Genomic DNA, 24,116 nt, shown 5'->3' with positions numbered 1-24,116 from the left:
ATCACTATTCTGGTCATCTATATGCTGGAGCAGACTTTGAATAGCCTGCAGGAGGAGATGGTGGTCCAAGAAGAAGAGGAGGAAGTGGAAGGGATACCATTGTCTCTAAGTTCAAGTGTGTTGTCACACAGGTGGTAGCCAAGAGAGGGAGAACTACTGCAATTAAAGGGGGCTAGTGATAACAGACAAACTGTTATCAAAAGCGCAAGATCAGAGGAACAAATTGAAGAGGAAGAGGTGATGGGTGGGCAACTGTCAGATGAAGAGGATAATCCTCTCTGTTGTTCGTGGTTGATGGGAGGGGATGGAGGAAATGAGCCTCATTGTTACCCAGTCACCAATACAGCATGAGCTTCCTACCTCATGGTAGAGCCTGACATATGAGTGCCTCTTGCTGCACTATTCTCTGGTCCAGTAGAAGCGCAAACTAGCGTGAAATGTTCATTGTCCATCGTGTCGCTTCTTATAAAATTGCTGCTCCTGCTGCCACGCTGCTAGCACGTTTTTACTAAATGTCCAATAATGAAAATTAAAATGGTCTGAAGTTTCTTGAAAAAAAAGGATGAGTGCTGACTTTCTATTCATTTATATCTATGTACCTGACTGTGTTTTGTATGTATATATATTTTACACTGTTTGATACATTTATGTATATATTTAGAGTACTCCGTTTACATTTGGTCGGTTACCTTAACTATATTCTTATATATTGTTAGCATCCTTCTTGCTTAACGTATTTTGATTACAATACATTTTTATCCCCTTTTTTATATCCTCTGAGCATTTCTGTCCTATATACATGAGTGCAGGCACTCTCTTGCTTTTAGTGCTACCTTTTACCATTTTGTCTCAATAAAGTTTTTTTTTTTTATCCTTCTAATCAATGCTCGTTCATTTTTTTTACCTTTTGTTCAGCTATTTCCTCCTTACTCACCTAACTGTAGCCTTGTCAATTCCATACTTGGTCATTTTTTCAATAAGGATAGTATCATATACTTTATAAAATGCTTTGCTGAAGTAGCGATATACTATACCGCATTTCCTTGATCCACCCAGTTAGTCTGGCATGACTTTATTTGCTACAAGCCAATGCTGGCTCGGGCTAATTACTGTATTTTTATCCAAGTACTTGCATACATGTTGTTTGATAATTTGTTCAAATATCTTTCCTGGTATAGAAGTAAGGTTCACTGGCCTGTAATTTCCTGGCTCCATCTTCTTTCCTTTTTAGAAGATAGGGACAACATTTGCCCTTCTCCAATCTTTTGGGATTTCTCCTATTTTCCTTGAATTACCAATGCCCTCCTTTATGGCAACACACATTACTAATGTCCCTCTATGTGGAATCTCATCCATTTGGATGTGCTTTTAAATATCTAAGAATTCATTAGAAAGCCAGACGTGAAGACCAAGAGACCTAGACCCATTCAAGACTATTTTATTCATGTTTGTCCATGTTGCTATGTTATTATTCTATATTTTAGATAGCTATGGGCCTATTTTATACCTCTGAATGGCTCTGATATCATGGCATATTCTAAGTAATATAATGAAAATATTCTTCCCAGGAGACAGTACCTTTAAGGAATAATATGCTGTCACTGTATTGTGTCATATAGTGGGTTATCGGGTGCCTTTGTGATGGTAATATGGAGCCTAAGGGTTCCATGTGCAGTATTTCGACAATATAGTGTGCAAATGCAATAAACATTCAAATACTAATATCCATTTAACTCTTTTTGCTTTTTTTTACCTTCTGCACTTGAACTGAACATAAAACCATGCTCAGAAACTTTCTAAAATGCTTAAAAGATTTTTTATTGAAATCATATTTCATACTCTGGAAATACAATAACTCATAATTCTCTAATACCAATGGCAAAAAAACAAAACAGATACATGTGTTAAATCTCCAACCAGATGCAATAAATACCGTAGATACAAGATCTTAGCTTTAGAAATAAAAAAAGAGGAATCTGACATCCATGAATCAAAACATTCAATAAAAGTAAAACAGTATCGCAGTACTATTTATTTTTCTATTAGCTTATTGCAGATTAATGAACTAACTTTAATTAATTTAGTTATTCTGTAAACAGGATGACATAGAGCAGCAGTAGATTTGCCTTCCTATCATGAAATATGGACCTGAAGATGAACCTTCTGTTAGTATCTTTCTCAGAGACACATCTATACAATATACCGTATATTGTGGTATATTGTGTCCTCTAGATTAAAAGTAATCTAAATGTAGCATGGGAGTATCTGCGTTAATGTTTATTACAATGACTATCAAGGAGTTAAAATATGATAACCTGTGTAATTGAGTTCAATTCCAATGTATGGGAAATAGGTTTTACATAACGTTATTGTGAAAAATTACAGGTTTAAACTATTTAATCTCAAGAATTAGATCATTTGAAAAAAGCCCTGTGATACATTGAGGTAAGTAGAGGTTGGAGGCTTCGATGAAGAAATCTTGGCAGTCAAAAAGCAAAGCTTGTCATTAGAAGCCCATTGATAGAGTTTAGTTTTCCAGAGTATTCAGATGTCACATATGTCAATATTCTGTTAGAGTTCTTATTAAAGTTCTGATTCAGTGTAATTAATTTAGCTTGATTGATACTGTCAATTAGGTGATTTGATGCCTCTGGAGGTCCTGGCGGAGGTCCTCTTTACACTAGACCAGTTGATGTTGCTGTGCGCTGGAGGTCTGGATATCACTTTGGCATTCAGTGTGGGTACAGCCGCACTCCTCTACATATATGTAGGTATAGACAGTGCTGGTTCCGTCCAGACATTTCAGGTTTACTTCCCGTTTGCTGGTCTTCACTTCCTGACAACAGCTGCACGTGTGCTCCATCAGGTTTGCCTCAGCAGAGTATCTGTGCAAAGAGGATACATTTTAGAAATGCTAACAGGATTGTCCAGGTCAAAGTTATGATCTGATCTATGGTAACTAGTAGTGTTGAGCGATACCGTCCGATACTTGAAAGTATCGGTATCGGATAGTATCGGCCGATACCCGAAAAGTATCAGATATCGCCGATACCGATATCCGATACCAATACAAGTCAATGGGACACCAAGCATCGGAAGGTATCCTCATGGTTCCCAGGGTCTGAAGGAGAGGAAACTCTCCTTCAGGCCCTGGGATCCATATTAATGTGTAAAATAAAGAATTAAAATAAAAATTATTGATATATTCACCTCTCCGGCGGCCCCTGGACATCACCGCTGGTAACCGGCAGGCTTCTTTGTTTAAAATGAGCGCGTTTAGGACCTGAGAATGACGTCGCGGCTTCTGATTGGTCGCGTGCCGCTCATGTGACCGCCACGTGACCAATCAGAAGCCGCGACGTCATTCTCAGGTCCTAAATTCCTAGAATGAGGAGTTTAGGGCCTGAGAATGACGTCGCGGCTTGTGATTGGTCGCGTGGTGGTCACATAAGCGGCACGCGACCAATCAGAAGCCGCGACGTCATTCTCAGGTCCTAAATGCGCTCATTTTAAACAAAGAAGCCTGCCGGTTACCCACGGTGATGTCCAGGGGCCGCCGGAGAGGTGAATATATCAATATTTTTTATTTTAATTCTTTATTTTACACATTAATATGGATCCGATACCGATTCCCGATACCACAAAAGTATCGGAACTCGGTATCGGAATTCCAATACCGCAAGTATCGGCTGATACCCGATACTTGCGGTATCGGAATGCTCAACACTAGTAACTAGTAACTAGTGTTGAGCATTCCGATACCGCAAGTATCGGGTATCGGCCGATACTTGCGGTATCGGAATTCCGATACCGAGTTCCGATACTTTTGTGGTATCGGGAATCGGTATCGGATCCATATTAATGTTAGATATTTTCAAACATCACATGTAGACATCTGTCTAGAGTAAACCTAAGGACACCCATAGATATTTTTCCTCGTACATAGATACTGTAGTCTCATTGCATATAGATACTGTGCAGTATGTTTCCTTCCACATAAATGTCTCCTTGTACATAGATGCGGTATCTCTCCTTGCACATTGATACTGTAACTCTCCTTGCGCATAAATATGTCTCATTGCAAATAGATATGTCACCTTGCACATAGATACTGTATAACTCCTTGCACATAGATATGTCATCTTGCACATAGATACTGTATGTCTCCTTGCACATACTGCAGATATGTCTCCTGTACATAGATATGTCTCCTACACATATCACCTTGAACATAAATACCGTAACTCTCCTTGCAGATAAATACCGTATCTCTCTTTGAAAATAGATGTCTCCTTGCACAGACATATGTCTCCTTGCACATTGATATGTCTCCTTATATATAGATATGTCTCCTTGCACATAAATACTGTAACTCTCCTTGCAGATAAATATTTTTTCTCTCCATGAGCATAGTTATATCTACTTGCATGCAGAGGTGTCTCTTTGCACATAGATATGTATCCTTGCACACAGACATGTCTCCTTGCACAAAGATATGTCTCCTTGCACAAAGATACTGCATGTCTCCTTGCTGCACACAGATACTGTATGTCTCCTTGCACATACTGTAGATATGTCTCCTGTACATAGATATGTCTCCTACACATATCGCCTTGAACATAAATACTGTAACTCTCCTTGCAGACAAATACCATATCTCTCCTTGAAAATAGATATGTCTCCTTGCACATACATATGTCTCCTTGCACATTGATATGTCTCCTTATATATAGATATGTCTCCTTGGACATAAATACTGTAACTCTCCTTGCAGATAAATATTGTTTCTCTCCATGAACATAGTTATATCTACTTGCATGCAGAGATGTCTCTTTGGACATAGATATGTCTCCTTGCACACAGACATGTCTCCTTGCACATAGATACGTCTCTTTGCACAAAGATACTGCATGTCTCCTTGCACACAGATACTGTATGTCTCCTTGTCAAGCTATTAGCTTACAAAGTTATAGATGTGAAGGATTAACAACACTTTCAACTTACATAGAAGATGTCATGCAGGCTCCACCACAGGAGGACAGCTCCACTACCTCGTCTGTTTCGCAAAAGCTGGTCTTGATACGCTCGGATTGTTTCTGAACCCCACATCCAGACAGGAGAGCTTTAATAGGAATGTGAATACGATTACTCACATGTAAGTATTACAGGTGTATTCAGCTTTGAAAGCATTAGTATAACTGCTTTATAAATCAGCAAGTATCAGTGGTTCCTATTGTTATGCTTTTGGCAGTGATTATTGTTGCACAAAAAAGTACTCTAAATAATGTTACAGTAATTTATATAAGCGTTTGTGCCTAATTTGTGCAAAATGCTAGGTGTACAAACAAAGCTGTGAAGTACCTCAGGGGAGGGCTTATTCTCTTTTTGTAAGGTCATTTTTGTCACTTTTATGCTCTTTACTATAAAGCTTTAAACTTTAATGCTTATTCAGCACAAATACACTACTGGAAAATAACTAAAGACTTGGAGGACTGGTAAGAAATTACTTACGTTCGCAAGACTCACAGCAGCCATCAGATTTGATAGTACCCTGCACAACAAACACATAGATCAAAAGGAATATGAATTTATTTTTCATTATAAAAAAAGAAGAAACACCTAAAACAAACATGCACCTTTTAACATCTCAGACCAACAATATTTGTTGTTTCATAACTTATTACATTTCCTTTTCTGTTGAAGCTCTGATTTTCAATACGGAGTTCTAAATCCCGACACAGATACCAAGATACAGTGGGGAAAAAAGTATTTAGTCAGCCACCAAAGATGAGAGAGGCCTGTAATTGGCATCATAGGTAGACCACAACTATGAGAGTCAAAATGATAAAACAAATCCAGAAAAACACCTTGTCTGATTTGGCAAAATTTATTTTTCTCTTAAATATTTTTTTCCCCACTGTACATGCTAATATTGTTTCAACACTCTTGGCGTAAGTCAATAGTACAAGCAAATATAGGAAACTTTGCAATGTATGTTGTCAGAGAAATCTGCTTTATGAGTGACTTATTCTTCCTTCTAATTGCTTATGTGATTGCATATGTTTTTGCCTGATTCATCTTTTGTGATTTTTTTAAAAAGTCATATAATTTGGGGCAACACTGGTCTAGTCGCTCCCTGGAGTAGTTTTACTCTTTTTCTCAATTGCTGCATCTTTTGTGACATTTTGAAAAAGATGCAACTTTTTTGGCTCAAAGTTAAAGGAAAGATGACCTTTTTTTCACTTTGCGCTAATTTCATGAACCCACGTGCAACTTTTTTGAACTTGGCGCAAAAAAAGTCAGTGAATATTACAAGACAAAAAAGAAAAGTGACAAAAAAACTCATATATACCTTGGTCAAAGTTATCAACCACTGAGGACTCTCAATTCTAAATATTTAAAAAAAAAAACCCTGCAGATGATGAATGAGGGAATAAATGTTTTTTTCTAGTGCATACTCCACATTTCCTTTTTAATTAAAATTAACTTCAATTACATAATAAAGTATGACTATGTAGGTGAACAAACCTCAATACACTTTGAATGATCGAGAAGTGGGCACGAAATGCTTGTCTTCTCAACATCGTAAGTGCTGGAACAGGTGTAGGTGGAGCACTTGTCTTCCGGTGGAACATACTTTTCTTCAGGCTGAAAATTAGTTAAATAATATCATGGTTAATTTAGAACATCCTTACAATTGTGCACAAAATGACACAAAACAGTGACTAATGCTAATAGGTCTAGTTTATTTAAGTAGAATACAGAAGCTAAAAAAGGAGCTTATGACTTTTTTTGGAAGGTCACAAAAAATGCATTTTCCATAATAAATAATGAGCACAGGAGAAAGCAATATCAAGGTTTCAGGAGCAGAATATAATTTTTAAGTTTCATTTTTATCTTTGTATACAATTTTAACATGCTTTGAGAAAAAATAAACATGCTGTGAGAAAAAATAAATCATATATTGTTATTATTTTTTGACTATACCTCCATAATTCTGGTTGTGTTGTCACTCAGATAGATGACACAGGCGTCCTTTATACATTTTCCACAACATTCGCCTGGAACTGTCTCGTAAGCGTAGCCCTGGGGAACAAGATATTTGCTTATTTTCTAAAGTTTATAGGTCAGGGTTCCTGCAAAAAAAGTGACGAGGGACAAGTGCTACAAGCTTGTCCTACCTAGGTGGGTGCAGAACTTCCAAGAGATAACTCAGAATCCCAACTTATTCATGTCAGGCAAAGAAAAACAGCCTTCTGAACTTCAGAGTGGGGTTGTGATTTATTCCCCAAACTTAAGCAAGTCTCTGAAGCTTTGGTTGCTAAATCCCAACCTTTTTTAAAAACAAAATTGTCATGCTACTTTCCTCTCTTGTTTGCACATGGGCATTGTGATTTAAAGAGGTTCTAATACTAAATTGATCGTACCTGTTCACACTGTTCGATGGCACAAACTGTTCTGACTGCAACAGGCACATACTGATCATCAATGTGGTGGCACTCATTCTGTTCACATGGCTTATCAGGGGAGCTCCATGTCTCACCAGGCTGTAAATACACAGTAAAATGAGATATTATACAGATATAAGAATTTACAAGTCCAAATGTGTGCACAAAAATGGAGAATTCAAAATTAAAAGGGGTGTCTAGGACTAATATATTTACATTTTCCTCTGGAATATGTCATCAATATGAAATCGGTGGAGGACTGAGCAGCCGACTCCCAAAGCACTCAAATTCTAGCTGCTTAAGCATCAGCCAGATAATAGCAGTGTCCAGCTTGGAAAACCACAGCCTGATGCATTGTTTAGCGTCTAATACTGAGTTTTGGGGCTTTTTTCTTGGCCTTCGGCTCGATGCTGAGACATTGAGACTTGATGGAAAAACGATCTGTACACAAAGTACTTTAGTTTATTTTCCATTTAAGTGATTGTAGGGGTACTGAACCAAACTAATCTCATTCCATAGATAAGTCCTTAATATGTTTACTAGAACAAATCCTTCAAGATTGGTGTTTTTTGTGCTCTGGTGGCCATCTGCAGTCAATAGATTTAAAGATGTATAGCAGAATTGCAACGTTTAAGTTGAAAGGCTTTTTTACCAATTATAGACTTAACGAGGTTGCTCAGGACTTTAACATTGATGGATTATCCTTAAGGCCCCTTCACATTAAGCGACGCTGCAGCGATACCGACAACGATCCGGATCGCTGCAGCGTCGCTGTTTGGTCGCTGGAGAGCTGTCACACAGACAGCTCTCCAGCGACCAACGATGCCGGTAACCAGGGTAAACATCGGGTAACTAAGCGCAGGGCCGCGCTTAGTAACCCGATGTTTACCCTGGTTACCATGCTAAAAGTAAAAAAAAACAAACACTACATACTTACCTACCGCTGTCTGTCCTCCAGCGCTGCGCTCTGCTTCTCTGCTCTCCTCCTGTACTGTCTGTGAGCCGGAAAGCAGAGCGGTGACGTCACCGCTCTGCTTTCCGGCTCACAGACAGTACAGGAGGAGTGCAGAGCACAGCGCTGGAGGACAGACAGCGGTAGGTAAGTATCTAGTGTTTGTTTTTTTTTACTTTTAGCATGGTAACCAGGGTAAACATCGGGTTACTAAGCGCGGCCCTGCGCTTAGTTACCCGATGTTTACCCTGGTTACCAGTGAAGACATCGCTGAATCGGTGTCACACACGCCGATCCAGCGATGTCAGCAGGAGTCCAGCGACGAAATAAAGTTCTGGACTTTATTCAGCGACCAACGATCTCCCAGCAGGGGCCTGATCGTTGGTCGCTGTCACACATAACGATTTCATTAACGATATCGTTGCTACGTCACAAATAGCAACGATATCGTTAACAATATCGTTATGTGTGAAGGTACCTTTAGGATAGCTCATCAATGTTTGACCAATAGAGATGTGTCACCCAGAGTCCCTGCCAAGTAGCTGTTCTAGCAGTGACTGAAACTGCTCAGTTATGGATCTGCACATCTCTGTCTACTGTATGTACTGCACATCCGCCCCTATTCAAATCTATTGGGTGTGGATGTGTAGTACGCGACCATGGGAACTATACCTTCAATAGAGTTGTTCATCTTGTATTTAGGCAGTTCCAGCTGCCGCCGTCAATGAGATCCAATGATCGGTGAGGGTGCAGAAAGTTGCACCCCTACAGATCAGACATCGTTGGCCTATTATAAGGATAGTTAATCAATGTTAAAGTCCATGACAACTCCTTAAACTATAGACTTTCAGCTCTCATCAGTATAAGACATGGAAACCATGCCAGGGGCAAATGCAGGATATTTAAAGAGAGTTTTACAAGTGTCTTGCAGTGCGAAGTGTAGTTAGTATGATTGATAACCCCTGATGACAACATTATATAAGAAATGCATGGAATCTCTGTAAGTCTTTCTATATCATATATGTATTATGCATATATGATAATAATGTTCATCATTCATTATATAAATGCATGATCCACATTATCCAGAATAAACTGGTTTGACTATGAGTTACTAAATTATAAGGGCTCGTGCCAACGAACATATTTTTGATCTGAGTGTTATCAGACAAAACATCAGATCGAACTCGGCTCAGTGTTAGTCTATGGGGCCAGGCACAAGCAAAAACTCTTCCTCCAACCAAGCCTACCCAAGGAAAAAATCGCTGCATGCCTGAGTTTGATCCGATATTGGATCACACTGGGCCATACAAGCCATTTAGTCCGCTGCAAACATCGGACTTCACTCGCATGACAAATGAGTGCAGTCCGATTTCCACAGAGTGACAGAATGGGAAAAATGTTGATTTGTTCTCTCCATCTTCTCCTCATTCAAGAGATTTGGATCCCACTATGTTGACACTCTGAACAAACTTTGATTCGAGTTTGATCAGATTGTGATTTGCTTAATTGACTTGATATTATTGGATTAGGGAAAATACAGTTGTCTGCACCTATCCAAATACTGAAGTTTTTAAGGGATAACAGCAAGGAATCCTGGTTGGTTTGGATAGGATTTGGTTTTATGTGGGTGACCCTGTGCCGTCGAAGTACAGTTATGCTATTTACAACGAGGGAAGCTCAATACTTAGGGATCTGTACAGTTTTTTATATGCCAAAATAAATCTTAACGCAGTGAATAGCTTCTAGTAATGGCATTAGAATACCTTCAAAATGATTGTTGAGTTGTCTTTGCCGCTCATTATACAAGCATAAGGTACACATTTGCCACAGCAATCACCATCAGAATGTACAAGTTCTGTTCCCTAAAAGATGCAAAAGAATAAGACAAAAAAGAGAAGTGAATAAAAAAACCTCGCAGATGATAAATAAGGGAATAAATGTTTTTTTTTCTAGTGCATACTCCATGCTTCCTTTTTGATCCAAATTTATTTAGTTACTAATAAAATATGACTATGTAGGTGAACAAACCTCGATACAGTTGGAACCATCAAGAAGTGGGCACGAAATGGTTGTCTTCTCAACATCGTAGGTGCTTGAACAGGTGTAGGTGGAGCACTTGTCTTCTGGTGGAACATACGTTTCTTCAGGCTGAAAATTGGTTAAATAATATCATGATGATTAATTTAGAACATCCTTAGAATTGTGCACAAAATGATACAAAATGTCGACTAATGTCAATATGTCTAGTGTATTTAACCCATTATCTACCAATGTCCTTTTTTTGGGACACCTAATCTTTAGCTTCTAGCAACTAAGATTTTATAATTTTTATAATTAGGTCCAATTTTTCGTGTTGTGTTTGTAAAATGAATGTTTTCAAAATAGGAAATCATGTCATTGTCATTTTTAATTGAATATTGGGATGCCCTTTTCTGAAAAATCCGTACTTGTAAAAATTTTAATTTGGCAAGTAATGGGTTAGGTAGAATACAGTAGCTAAAGAGGAGCTTATAGCTATTTTTGGAAGGTCACACAAAATACATTTTTTCTTAATAGATAATGAGCACAAGAGAAAGCATTATCAAGGTTTCAGGAGAAGAATAGAATTTTTAAGTTTCATTTTTATCTTTACATAGAATTAAACATGCTTTGAGCAAAACAAATCATATATTGCTATTAGTTTTTGACTATACCTCCATAATTCTGGTTGTGTTGTCACTCAGATGGATCACACAGGCTTCCTTTACACATTTTCCACAACATTCACCTGAAACTGTCTTGTATGTGTAACCCTGGGGAACAAGATATTTTCTTAGTTTGCATAAAGTCTATAGGTCAGGGTTCCTGCAAAGAAAGTGAGGAGGGACAAGTACTACAAGCTTGTTCTACCTAGGTGGGTGCAGAACTACCAAGAGTTGTCTCAGATTCCCAAATAATTCATGTAAGGGAACGAAGAGCACCCACTGAAATTCATAAATGGGTTGCGATTTATTCCCCAAACTTTAACAAGTCTTCGAAGCTTTGGTGATTAAAACCCAACCTTTTTAAAAAAAAAAAAAAAAATTGTCGTGCTATTTTCCTCTCTTGTTTGCACATGGGCATTGTGATTTAGAGAGATTCTAATACTAAATTGATTGTACCTGTTCACACTGTTCGATGGAACAAACTGTTCTGACTGCAACAGACACATACTGATCTTCAATGTGGTGGCACTCATTCTGTTCACATGGCTTATCAGGGGAGCTCCATGTCTCACCAGGCTGTAAATACACAGTAAAATGAGATATTATACAGATATAAGAATTTACAAATCAAAATGTGTGCACAAAATGGAGAATTCAAAATAGGAGTAATATATTTATATTTTTCCTCTGGAATATGTCATCAATATGAAATCGGTGGAGAACTGAGCAGGTGACTCCCCCAGAACTCAAATTCTAGCTGCTCAAGCAGTAGCCAGATAGTGGCAGTGTACAGAGTTGAAAACCACAGTTTGATGCATTCTTTAGCATATAATACCAAGTTTTTTGCCTTTTTTTGTTGGCTTTCAGCTTGATCACGAGACATTGAGACTTGATGGATAAACGATCTGTAGACCAAGTACTGCAGTTTATTTCCAATTTAACTGATTGTGTGGGTACTGGAACCCCACTAATTTCATACATAGATGGGTTATTAATATGTTAAATTGAACAAATTTTTCTAGATAATTGTTTTTTGCACTCTGGTGGCCATTTGCAGTCAATAGATTTAAAGATGTATAGCAGAATTGCAATGTATAAGTTGAAAGGCTTTAATACCAATTATAGACTTAAAGAGGTTGTTCGGAACTTTAACATTGACGACATCTCCTTAGGATAGCTTATCAATGTATGATCAATGGAATGTGTCACTCAGCTTTCCTGCCGATCAGCTGTTCCAGCGGTGACCAAAACTGTTCAGTTGTGGATCTGTACAGCTCTGTCTACTATATGTACTGCACATCCACCCACTATTCAAATCTATTGGGTGTGGATGTGAAATACGCGATCACAGCCACTATACCTTCAATAGAGTTGTTCACCTCGTATCTGGGCAGCTCCAGCTGCCGCTGTCAACGAGAGCCGATGATTGGCGGGGGTGCAGAGATTTGCACCCCTACTGATAAGACATTGATAACCTATTATAAGGATAGTAAATCAATGTTAATGTCCAAGACAACTACTTTAACTATAGATTTCTCAGCTTTCATCAGGATAAGACATGGAAACCTTGCCAGAGGCAAATGCAGAATATTTAAATAGAGTTTGCAAGTTTCTTGCTGTTCAAATTGTAGACAGAATGATTACCCCTAATGCCAACCTTCTATATAAATTGTATGGAATTTCTGTATGACTTTCTATATCATATATGCATTAAGCATATATGATAATAATGTTCATCATGCATAATATAAATGCATGATAAATATTATCTAGAATAAACTAGTTTGACTATGAGTTACTAAATTACAAGGGCTCGTGCCAATGAATGTATTTTTGATCCGAGTGTGATCCGACAAAACATCAGATCATACTTGGCCCAGTGTTAGTCTATGGGACCGTGCACAAGCAAAAACTCTTCCTCCAACCAAGCCTACCCAAGGAAAAAAATCGCTGCATGCCTAAGTTTGATCCAGTATTGGATCACACCCGGCCATACAAGCCATTGAGTTGGCTGAAAACATCGGACTTCACTCGCATGACACATGAGTGTAGTCCGATTTCCATAGAGTGACAGAATTAAGAAAATGCTGATTTGTATTCTCCATCTTCTCCTCATCCAGGAGAATTGGATCCCACTATGCTGACACTCTGAACAAACTTTTTTCAATTTTGATCAGAATGTGATATGCATAATTGTCTCGATTTTATTGGATTTGAGAAAATACAGTTGTCTGCAATTAACCTAATACTGAAGGTTTTAAAGGTTAACACCAAGCAATCCTGGTTGGTTTGGTTAGCAATGGGTTTAATGTGGGTGACTCTGTGTCGCCAAAGTACAGTTATGGTATTTACTACAAGAGAAGCTCAATAATTAGGGATCTATACAGTTTTCTTTAAAGTCGAAAATAAATCTTAATGCAGTGAATTGCTTCTAGTAATGGCATTAGAATACCTTCAAAATGATTGTTGAGTTGTCTTTGCCGCTCATTATGCAAGCATAAGGTACACATTTGCCACAGCAATCATCTTCAGAATGTACGAGTTCTGTTCCCTAAAAGATGCAAAATAATGAGACAAAAAAGAGAAGAGACTGAAAAAACTTTGGAGATGATTAATTAGGGAATAAATGTTTTTTTCTCGTGCATACTCAATACTTCCTTTTTAATCAAAAATAATTTCAATTACATAATAAAATGTAACTATGTAGGTGAACAAACCTCGATACAGTTGGAACCATCAAGAAGTGGGCACGAAATGCTTGTCTTCTCAACATCGTAGGTGCTGGAACAGGTGTAGGTGGAGCACTTGTCTTCTGGTGGAACATACTTTTCTTCAGGCTGAAAATTGGTTAAATAATATCATGATTAATTTAGAATTGTGCCCAAAATGATACAAAACGGCGACTAATGTCAAAATGTCCAGTGTATTTAAGTAGATTACAGTAGCTGAAAAGGAGCTTATGACTTTTTTTGGACGGTCACAAAAAATGCATTTTCAAAATAGATAATGAGCACAGGAGAAATAAATATCAAGATTTCACGAGCTGAATATAATTTTTAAGTTTCATTTTTATTTTTGCATGCAAATAAAACATGCTTTGAGCAAAACAAATATATTGTTGTTATATTTTGACAATACCTCCATAATTCTGGTTGTGTTGTCACTCAGACGGATCACACAGGCTTCCTTTACACATTTTCCACAACATTCACCTGGAACTGTCTTGTATGCATAGCCCTGGGGAACAAGATATTTGCTTAGTTTGTAAAGACTATAGGTCAGGGTTCCTGCAAAGAAAGTGAGGAGGGACAAGTACTACAAACTATTTCTACCTAGGAAGGTGCTGAACTTCCAAGAGTTGACTCAGATTCCCAAATAATTCATGTAAGGGAAAGAAGAGCACCACTAAAATTCAAGGTTGGGTTGTGATTTATTTGCTAAACTTTAACAAGTCTCTGAAGCTTCGGTGACTAAATCTTAATCTTTTTTTTTTTAAATTGTCCTGCTACTTTCCTCTCTAGTTTGCACATGGGCATTGTGATTTAGAGAGATTCTAATACTAAATTGATTGTACCTGTTCACACTGTTCGATGGCACAAACTGTTCTGACTGCAACAGGCACATACTGATCTTCAATGTGGTGGCACTCATTCTGTTCACATGGCTTATCAGGGGAGCTCCATGTCTCACCAGGCTGTAAATACACAGTAAAATGATATATTATACAGATATAAAAATTTAGAAATCCAAATGTGTGCGCAAATTGGAGAATTCAAAATTAAAAGGGTTGTGTAGGACTAATATAATTATATCTTTCCTCTGGAATATGCCATCAATATGAAATCGGTGGAGGACTGAGCACAAATTCTTTTTTGTGCTCTGGTGGCCATCTGCAGTTAATAAATTTAAAGATGTTTATCAGAATTGAAACATATAAGTTGAAAGGCTTTTATGCCAATTATAGATGTAAAGAGGTTGCTCAGGACTTTAACATTGATGGCCTATTCTTAGCATAGGTCATCCATGTATGATCAATGAAGATGTGTCACCCAGCTCCCCTGCCGATCAGCTGTTCCAGCGGTGACCAGAACTGCTCAGTTATGGATCTGCACAGCTCTGTCTACTGTATGTACTGCACATCCGCCCACTATTTAAATCTATTGGATGTGATATGTAGTATGCGACCACAGCCACTATACCTTCAATAAAGTTGTTCATCTCGCATTTGGGCAGTTCCAGCTGTCGCTGTCAACGAGAGCCAATGATTGACAAGGGTGCAGAGATTTGCACCACCACAGATCAGACATTGATGACCTTTTATAAGGATAGTTAATCAATATACCTAATTTGGATGTGTTCGTGTATCTGTGCACAATGAGTCATCCACAGCTGAACACTAACTTAGGTATCCATAGTTACTACTACTAGCATCTAACTGCCTTGGCATAACCATGGATATCTAAGGAGAGGAGCTCTCCCTGGCGAGTAAAGGCATAAGCCTGAGGCAACAGTGTGAGGCAACAATGCAAAGATGGATCAAATTGAGGGCGCTGCTGCACGTGGAGAAGCAAATCCCATATGGATGGGATGCGTAACCTGCGTCTTAATGAAACAGAAGACAAACAAAATTGTTTAAGAACTGCTGATGCAGCCTGACAGAGGGCGGCCAGAGCAAGAGAAATGAATGAAGTAACTGAATCACGTAGAGCTTCTAATGCTGTACGACAATGAGCAACACGCAGTGCACAACGTGATACACATATTTCACAAAAAAGAGAACAAGATAGAATATGTGTCCATCGTGCAAGAGCCACTCGACTATGGCAAGTTACATTTGCTGCTAGAGGACTTCTCAGTCAAATTGATGAGACACGTAATGAAGAGCACTATGCTGGTGAACTGACATTTCAATGTAAATTCTGCCAATCTAAAAATTTCAAAGACGAAATGGCGCAGAACAAAACATTCTCTTCCTGCAAGAGAGGGCACATCCAATTACGTCCCATTTGTATGGATGATCTATTAGTCAAGTTGATAATAGGAGAGCATCAGCACTCCAATAACTTTATGGCTAATATAAGGCAATACAATAGCTCGCTTGCTTTAGCACCAATGGGAGCACAAGTAGCGGCACCTCCTGGGCATGGTCCATACTGTTTTCGAATTCATGGACAAATTTACCACAGAACTGTCCCATTGCATTCCTCTGTGGATAGTACTCCCAGCTTTGCCCAGATTTATATCTTGGACAGTGAAGAAGCATTAAGTACAAGAAGTAAAGCAAATAAAATGTGCCTCCCAGCACTGCTAACATGTCTTGGAGAGAAAATGAAATCAATTAACCCACTTGCAAGAGCCTTCACAATGATGAGGGAATTTGAAATAGAGGAAGAGAGGATTGCTGAATTAGAAAATAGTGATCTAATCGAAATAACAATGTCAATTATAAATTACTACAATGATGACCAGAGGCGGTACAATGCACCAAGGTGCAATGACGTAGCTGTAGTTTATCTAAATGCAATTGGTGAACCCCCATTTAATAGGGACATCAGAGTTCACCTCAAAAGTGAAAACCAAACTGTTCAAATCAGCTTTCTTCACAGAAAGGGTGATGCAATGACATATCCACTTCTATTCCCATATGGGGACAGTGGATGGACAATAAATTTGAGAACTCCAATTGCCCTAAGTGTGCAACATCAAAGAATTGGTGACATTCATCTACCATCCATACCAGTGTATCAAGATCGACAAGAAAAAAAATCACCCTGTTGCAGTACTATGCATACAGGCTTGCCATTCGTGACAAGTTCAATCCCCTTTTAAATGCTGGGAAGTTGACGCAACAATTTATCGTTGACAGTTACTTAAAAATTGAATCCGACAGGATCGAATATATAAAACAAAATCAAAAGGCATTACGCGTCGACAGTTATGCCGGTGTTATGGATCACATCCATTATGCTGTGTTACACCAAGGGCTAAAAGCTGGGACACCAGTAATTTTACCGTCCACTTTCATTGGAAGCCAATCAATGTTGAGATATGTGCTTCAATAAAAAGTGTTAAATATCTTTTCAAATATGTATGCAAAGGACATGACTGTGCCAATATCGAGTTTGATACATTACACTGGAAAGACCCAGCCATGTACCTAGAATCTCGGTATATAAGCGTCCCTGAGGGCATGTGGAGAATCAGAAAAAATAAAATGCATGATGCTTCACATAACATTAAAAGGCTTGCTGTTCACCTTGAAAACATGCAGCAAGTATTTTTTGAAGATGGTAATGTGGATATGGAAATTTTGGACTCAAAAGCCCCTACTCTGCAGGCTTATTTTGAGTGAAACAGAGTTGACGCTTTCACCCGTCAGTATTTGTACAGTGAAATCCCTGAACACCATATCTGTGATAGAAATCTGTACCAGAAGGATGGAAAAAATTACGGGCTTAATTTGGGAAAACAATTGCCCGAATGTATACAGTCTCTTTAACAGATGATGAGCTGTATTACCTAAGATTCCTTTTACTTCACGTAAGAGGAGCAAAGTCTTATGCTGACTTAAGGTCAATGGAGTCGTACATGACATGTATAGAAATGCGTGCATTGATCTTCATCTTTTGAAAGATGATTCCCTGTGGGAAGACGGTATAATGGATACAGTCGCTTTCCAAATGCCCTACCAACTTCGTGAATTATTTGCTGCTTCACAGCCAGACGACACTAGCTCACACTGTTTTTTTCTGGACGGCCGGGAGGCAGCACCTACTATTTCAAGTTTGGCCTTGGAATTATAACAAATGAGACCACAGTGTCAAAAATTAAACAACCTTACTTCAAGCAAAGGAGCTTAGGGAGTCATCTGTCGTTATTTGGGACGAACTAACAATGATTCCCTGTTTTAATATGAACGCTGTGGATAATTTGTTCCAAGACATATGTGGAAAAAAAAGACCATTTGGTGGAAAAGTTTTCATAAACGTTGGTGACTTTCGTCAACCCTACCAATAGTGGAAGGTGGAATAAGAGCCCAAATTGTACAGTCCACAATTAAATACTCAAAATCCTGGAATCAATTTTGACGGTTCCAGTTACAACAGAATATGAGAACATCTCAGGACGAAGTTGAGTATAACTCATGGTCACTGAAACTTGGCAATGGAGAGTTGCAAATTTATATGGTCTACCAGAAGACACAATTGAAATCCCGAATTCTTTTATTGAAGAAGCTGATTTAATTACTGCTATTTTTAGCGACTCAATTGAGATTACCGATGTAATGGTAGAAGCAATTGCCAATAAAGCAATTCTTATGCCATTGAATGATGACATTCACGCCTTGAAAAACAAAATTCTTAGTCAAGTTCAATGTGAACACTCAACATATCGCTCCGTTGACACAATTGCGGAAGAGGAGGGTGTGATTCTCACAGATTACCCTGTAGATTTTCTTAACTATTTGAATCCCACTGGGATGCCTCCTCATGAACTAAAGCTGAAACCAGGAGCTGTAATTATGCTTCTGCGTAATCTTAACAGAAAGTGTGGCCTTTATAATGGCACAAGGCTTTATGTGAAAAGCTTAAAAGCAAATGTTATTCATGCTTTAAATGGAAAAGCAAAGGGTCAGTCAGTTCTTATTGCAAGAATTGACCTGATTTCCAAAGATAAAAACTTGTCAGTCCAGATGCAACGGCGTCAGTTTCCTGTCATGTTGGCTTTTGTAATGACCATCAATAAATGTCAGGGACAGTCCTTGGATATTGTAGGAATTTATTTGCCTCTCCCTGTGTTTTCACAGGAGCAGTTATATGTGGCAATCTCCAAGGGAAGGAAAAGCCAACAAATAAGGGTCAAAATATTTGAGACACAGAAGCAAGGTAAACTTATTCCTAACGTTGATAAATGGTTTACTGTCAACTGTGTGCACAAAGAGGTCTTTTATTAAGCTTTTTAACAATTGTAAAAGCCAAAAAATGTTGTACAAAAAAGCGGGACTAAAGGTACCGTCACACTAGACGATATCGCTAGCGATCCGTGACGTTGCAGCGTCCTGGCTAGCGATATCGTCCAGTGTGACAAGCAGCAGCGATCAGGCCCCTGCTGTGATATCGCTGGTCGGGGAAGAAAGTCCAGAACTTTGTTTCGTCGCTGGACTCCCGCAGACATCGCTGAATCGGCGTAAGTGACGCCGATTCAGCGATGTCTTCGCTGGTAACCAGGGTAAAGATCGGGTTACTAAGCGCAGGGCCGCACTTAGTAACCCGATGTTTACCCTGGTTACCATCGTTAAAGTAAAAAAAACAACCACTACATACTTACCTACCGCTGTCTGTCCCCGGCGCTGTGCTTCTCTGCTCTGGCTGTGAGCACAGCGGCCGGAAAGTAGAGCGGTGACGTCACCGCTCTGCTTTCCGGCTGACCGGCGCTCACAGCCAGAGCAGAGAAGCACAGCGCCGGGGACAGACAGCGGTAGGTAAGTATGTAGTGGTTGTTTTTTTTACTTTAGCGATGGTAACCAGGGTAAACATCGGGTTACTAAGCGCGGCCCTGCGCTTAGTAACCCGATGTTTACCCTGGTTACCGGAGACCTCGGGATCGTTGGTCGCTGGAGAGCTGTCTGTGTGATAGCTCTCCAGCGACCAAACAGCGACGCTGCAGCGATCCGGATCGTTGTCAGTATCGCTGCAGCATCGCTAAGTGTGACGGTACCTTAACTCCTAGCTGTGGTCTGCGGAACAAACATTGGGCATGGGCAGGGCCTTGGAGACAGATCCCAAGTGCGCTCAATCATGCAAAATAGCTTACGCCCAGGAACATTGAGAAATAGCACTGTCGGATAGCTCTACCCGTTCATTTCCTTTCGGAATAGGGCTATGGGATAGCTCTACTCGTTCACTTTCTTCATGGAGAGAGCTATCGGATAGCTCTACCCGAACAGTATTAACTACCGAGCTTTTTCATACACAAGGAAGGAGTGGCAGGAGAGGTACACCAGATATTTATGTTAACTATTAGTCTGCATGTACTCCAATCTGGTGCGTGGGTACACCCCTTTGCGAGGTCATTCTGCTGCGTGGTTACACCCCATTGTGTCGTTCTTAATCACAGCGTGTGCCCGAAGAGCGCGCAATCACTGATCAATGTTAACCCTCCGTCACATACAATATTCGGACTAACGAGTTCACATACAATGTGCCTGTCAGGCGCCTGCTGGAAAAATACCTATAATATCTAATGTTTGCAATTTCAGTGCTCTAAAAGTGATCAGTGACCTTCATGGGGATGTAATAAAAGAGACTACACATAATCAGTTGCAAAAAAAAATTTACTTAACATAAAACTAATAACTATGAAATACAAACTTTTCAAAACTCCCGCCAAATAGTCCCCAGTTCGACTCTCTCAAAAAAATGTACAAAGAAAATTTTTGAACACAAACTTAATTTTAAGGTACCTTAAGTACTATTAAAAACATATTCAATCAGAAGTAGATGCTGAGGTTTCCCCAGAAAAGTCACACTTGCAGAGCAAATAGCAAGAATTACACACCATTTTTGCATGTGTCAGGCAAATTGCTTTATGACATTTGAGACATTCATAATTTGAAAGCCTTCTGGTTCCGCTTTCCGTTTGGCAGGTGGTGCATCTCCTTCTTTTGTGAGATGGTGCAGATGGTGACTTTTCACCATCATCTTCTGGGCGGAACCTTTTGAGCTGAACTTGAAGGCGAGAGGGGATACCGATTGTTTTCACGCTTCTCCTGCGTAGCTCTCCAAGTACTAGTTCATGGGCCAATTTTTTCAGATACAATCGTCTACGGAGTGGTTCAAGCTTGTTTTCAAGATAAATTACTTGTGAATTTATACCACCCAAATTCAACATAGCAAAAAATATGACCATTGGCCAGCGTTTGATGTTTCTGCTGACGTTGAAAGTGGAGCACATCTGATCTGCTGTATCCACACCCCCTTTGGTGGCATTGTAAAATGTAATTATCTCCGTTTTTTTTTTTCTGCCCCAGTCCCAGGATCGATGGCAGCATCATCTGTTGTGAATTCTGTGGCTGAATTCACTCCTGTGGTCACAAGTGGTACTGCAGCTTCTGAGCTTCCTCCCTCAGGTGTTCTGCAGAGCTCGTTAGCTGCTTCGTTATTTAACTCCACCTGATTCTGTTTTCCTTGCTCCTTGTCAATGTTCCAGTATTGGATCTGAGCTCCTGGATCTTTCCTGTGGCCTGCTGCTCTGCTTAGATAAGTGCTTCTTTGCTTTTTGTTGCTATTTTTTCTGTCCAGCTTGTCTTTTGGTTTTGCTGGAAGCTCTGAGACGCAAAGGGTGTACTGCCGTGCCGTTAGTTCGGCACGGTGGGTCTTTTTGCCCCCTTTGCGTGGTTTTTGCTTTAGGGTTTTTTGTAGACTGCAAAGTTCTCTTTGCTATCCTCGCTCTATCTAGAATATCGGGCCTCACTTTGCTGAATCTATTTCATCCCTACGTTTTGTCTTTTCATCTTACTCACCGTCATTATATGTGGGGGGCTGCCTTTTCCTTTGGGGTATTTCTCTGAGGCAAGCCAGGCTTGTTTTTCTATCTTCAGGCTAGTCAGTTTCTCAGGCTGTGCCGAGTTGCATAGGTAGCGTCAGGCGCAATCCACAGCCACCTTTAGTTGTGTTTAGGATAGGTTCAGGTTTGCAGTCTACAGAGATTCCACGTCTCAGAGCTCGTTCTATTGTTTTTGGGTTATTGTCAGATCACTGTATGTGCTCTGATCGCTGGTACACAGTGTCCCTGGATTGCACTCATAACAATCATCATGAAGTGTTGGTAGAAGAAGTACGATTTTTTTGGCATGTGGTACATAGGAAACTAAAGCCTTTCCATTATGGAATGCAAACATACTGCTGTACTGTTGTCTCTCTTTCACACTTACAAACTGTGGCGGCAATTCCCTTTTGTTTTTTCTTACAGTTCCCACATATGACAGCTTCTGAATTTTCAGATAATCAATCAGATCACAACTTGTAAACCAATTGTCAGCTGTAATATTGCGACCCGATCCAAATAAGGGTTCAGCCAGTCTTTTTACAACATCAATGGGTTTGTTGCTCACACAGTAAGGACCTTCTGGTTGTTTTCCTGCATAAACTTCCAGGTTGTAAGTGTAGGTCTTACTGGCATCAACAAGGGCATAAATTTTTATTCCATATTTGTTTGGCTTTGATGGAATATATTGACGAAAGGCACATCTACCACGAAAACCAGGGAGCATTTCGTCAATAGTGAGATTCTCTCCAGGGTAATAACTTTGTTTACAGTTTACAACAAATCTTTGAAATATATCACGAATTGGAGCAAGTCGGTCATGTGTTTTGCGTTCGGTTCGGGTAGTTCTGTCGTCAAACCGAAGGCAACGAATTAGAATCTTGAATCTGTTTATGGACATAACAAGGCTAAATTTTTCAACTCCATCCCCATTTTTACCCCAAAGTTCCTCCAAACTTTGTCTATTTGTCCTATAAGCTCCTGCAAGGTACAGTAATCCAAAAAAAGCACGCAGTTCTATTTCATCTGTGGGCTTGATGGTTCTGTTGCAGATGTACTTGTCCTTTATAATGTCTATATATTGGTTGGTATATGTGACAATAGAGTCCAGAATGTCATCTGTAAATATACTGTTCCAGCATTCAACTGCAGTTTTTGCATTACGTGCAGTTCCTATTACTGCAGGAAGGTGAGTAATAATGTTTATAGGTTCCCTACGTTTTTTCTGGAATGGCTTCTTGTTCCATTTAGTATTTTTATCTTTTCCAATATAATATGATCCAACTTCTTCATCCTCACCACTGTCACCATCTTGCTCTGTTTCAGAATCCAGGACACATTCTTCCACCTCATCATGAGAATCAATCTCACTTTCCTCTTCTAAATCCTCATTCAGTGTGAGGTCTCTATCATCTAACAGCATGTTTGTTACTTCCTCAACATCAAGTTGTTTGGATAAATTGTACATTTTCCTCTCCATTTCAGCAGATAATCTGAAGCAAGAGAAGGAATATGTTAGGGAACTACTGTATATGCCTGAGCAGCACACTTTCTTTTATAAAATCTCCCTTATTTCTATGAAATATCCTCACATTTTGTGCTATACATTCATAAAACAAGCTAAATAAACTATTGTGATGAATAAAAACATAAAATACCAACCTTACCGAATGTGACGTATTCACATTCAATGAGCCTGAGAGATCTGTGCAGCTATATCCTCTCCCCTGAAGCTCTGAAATCCAACTGTGATATCAGGTTTCACAGACCTTCAAGAGACAGGAGACTACCTGGAGGGAGGGGGTTTCCTCACAATCTGGTGAGGAAGGAGAAATGAAAGTAAAAGAGAAGCGCCTGTCAGATCAGTTGTATGTGACGGAGGGTTAAAGTCCTAGACAACTCCTTTAACTATAGACTTTTCAGCTCTCATCAGGATATGACATGGAAACCATGCAAAGGGCAAATGCAGAATATTTAAAGAGAGTTTTACAAGTGTCTTGTTGTCCGAAGTGTAGATAGTATGATAACCCCTGAGGTCAACCTTCTATATGAATTGTATTGAATTTCTGTATGTCTTTCTCTATCAAATATAAATTATGCATATATGATAATAATGTCCATCATGCATTGTATATAAATGTATAATAAACATTATCCAGAATAAACTTGCTTGACTATGAGTTACTAAATTATAAGTGCTCGTGCCAACAAACGTATTTTTGATCCGAGTGTGATCCGACAAAACATCAGCTTGCACTTGGCTCAGGGTTAGTCTATGGGGCCGGGCACAAGCAAAAACTCTTCCTAAAACCAAGCCTACCCAAGGAAAAAAATCACTGCATGCCTAAGTTTGATCCAGTATTGGATCACACCCGGTCATACAAGCCATTGAGTTGGCTGAAAACATCGGACTTCACTCACATGACAAATGAGTGCAGTCCGATTTCCACAGAGTGACAGAATGGAGAAAATACTGCTTCATTT

At 39.3% G+C, this 24,116-nt stretch overlaps 1 protein-coding gene across 1 annotated transcript in view; it reads right to left on the bottom strand.

Moving 5' to 3' along the window:
• Window positions 1–1,798: 1,798 nt before the first annotated feature.
• Window positions 1,799–24,116, bottom strand: part of LOC138649156 (mucin-5B-like) — a 70,768-nt gene continuing 48,450 nt past the window's right edge. The window contains exons 40-53 of the mRNA XM_069739324.1: window positions 14,662–14,781; window positions 14,226–14,324; window positions 13,805–13,924; window positions 13,540–13,638; window positions 11,544–11,663; window positions 11,097–11,195; window positions 10,432–10,551; window positions 10,167–10,265; window positions 7,428–7,547; window positions 6,988–7,086; window positions 6,529–6,648; window positions 5,512–5,551; window positions 5,005–5,122; window positions 1,799–2,885 (exon numbers count right to left, since the gene is read on the bottom strand). Of these exons, the coding sequence (XP_069595425.1) occupies window positions 2,681–2,885; window positions 5,005–5,122; window positions 5,512–5,551; window positions 6,529–6,648; window positions 6,988–7,086; window positions 7,428–7,547; window positions 10,167–10,265; window positions 10,432–10,551; window positions 11,097–11,195; window positions 11,544–11,663; window positions 13,540–13,638; window positions 13,805–13,924; window positions 14,226–14,324; window positions 14,662–14,781 (1,578 nt within the window). The 3' untranslated portion in view covers window positions 1,799–2,680. The remainder of the gene's footprint in view (window positions 2,886–5,004; window positions 5,123–5,511; window positions 5,552–6,528; window positions 6,649–6,987; window positions 7,087–7,427; window positions 7,548–10,166; window positions 10,266–10,431; window positions 10,552–11,096; window positions 11,196–11,543; window positions 11,664–13,539; window positions 13,639–13,804; window positions 13,925–14,225; window positions 14,325–14,661; window positions 14,782–24,116) is intronic.

Source organism: Ranitomeya imitator, chromosome 9 (genome assembly GCF_032444005.1).
Source record: "Ranitomeya imitator isolate aRanImi1 chromosome 9, aRanImi1.pri, whole genome shotgun sequence".
Classification (NCBI taxonomy): domain Eukaryota; kingdom Metazoa; phylum Chordata; class Amphibia; order Anura; family Dendrobatidae; genus Ranitomeya; species Ranitomeya imitator.
The sequence above is the reverse complement of the archived record's forward strand: the minus strand, read 5'-3'. Positions and strand labels throughout refer to the sequence as shown.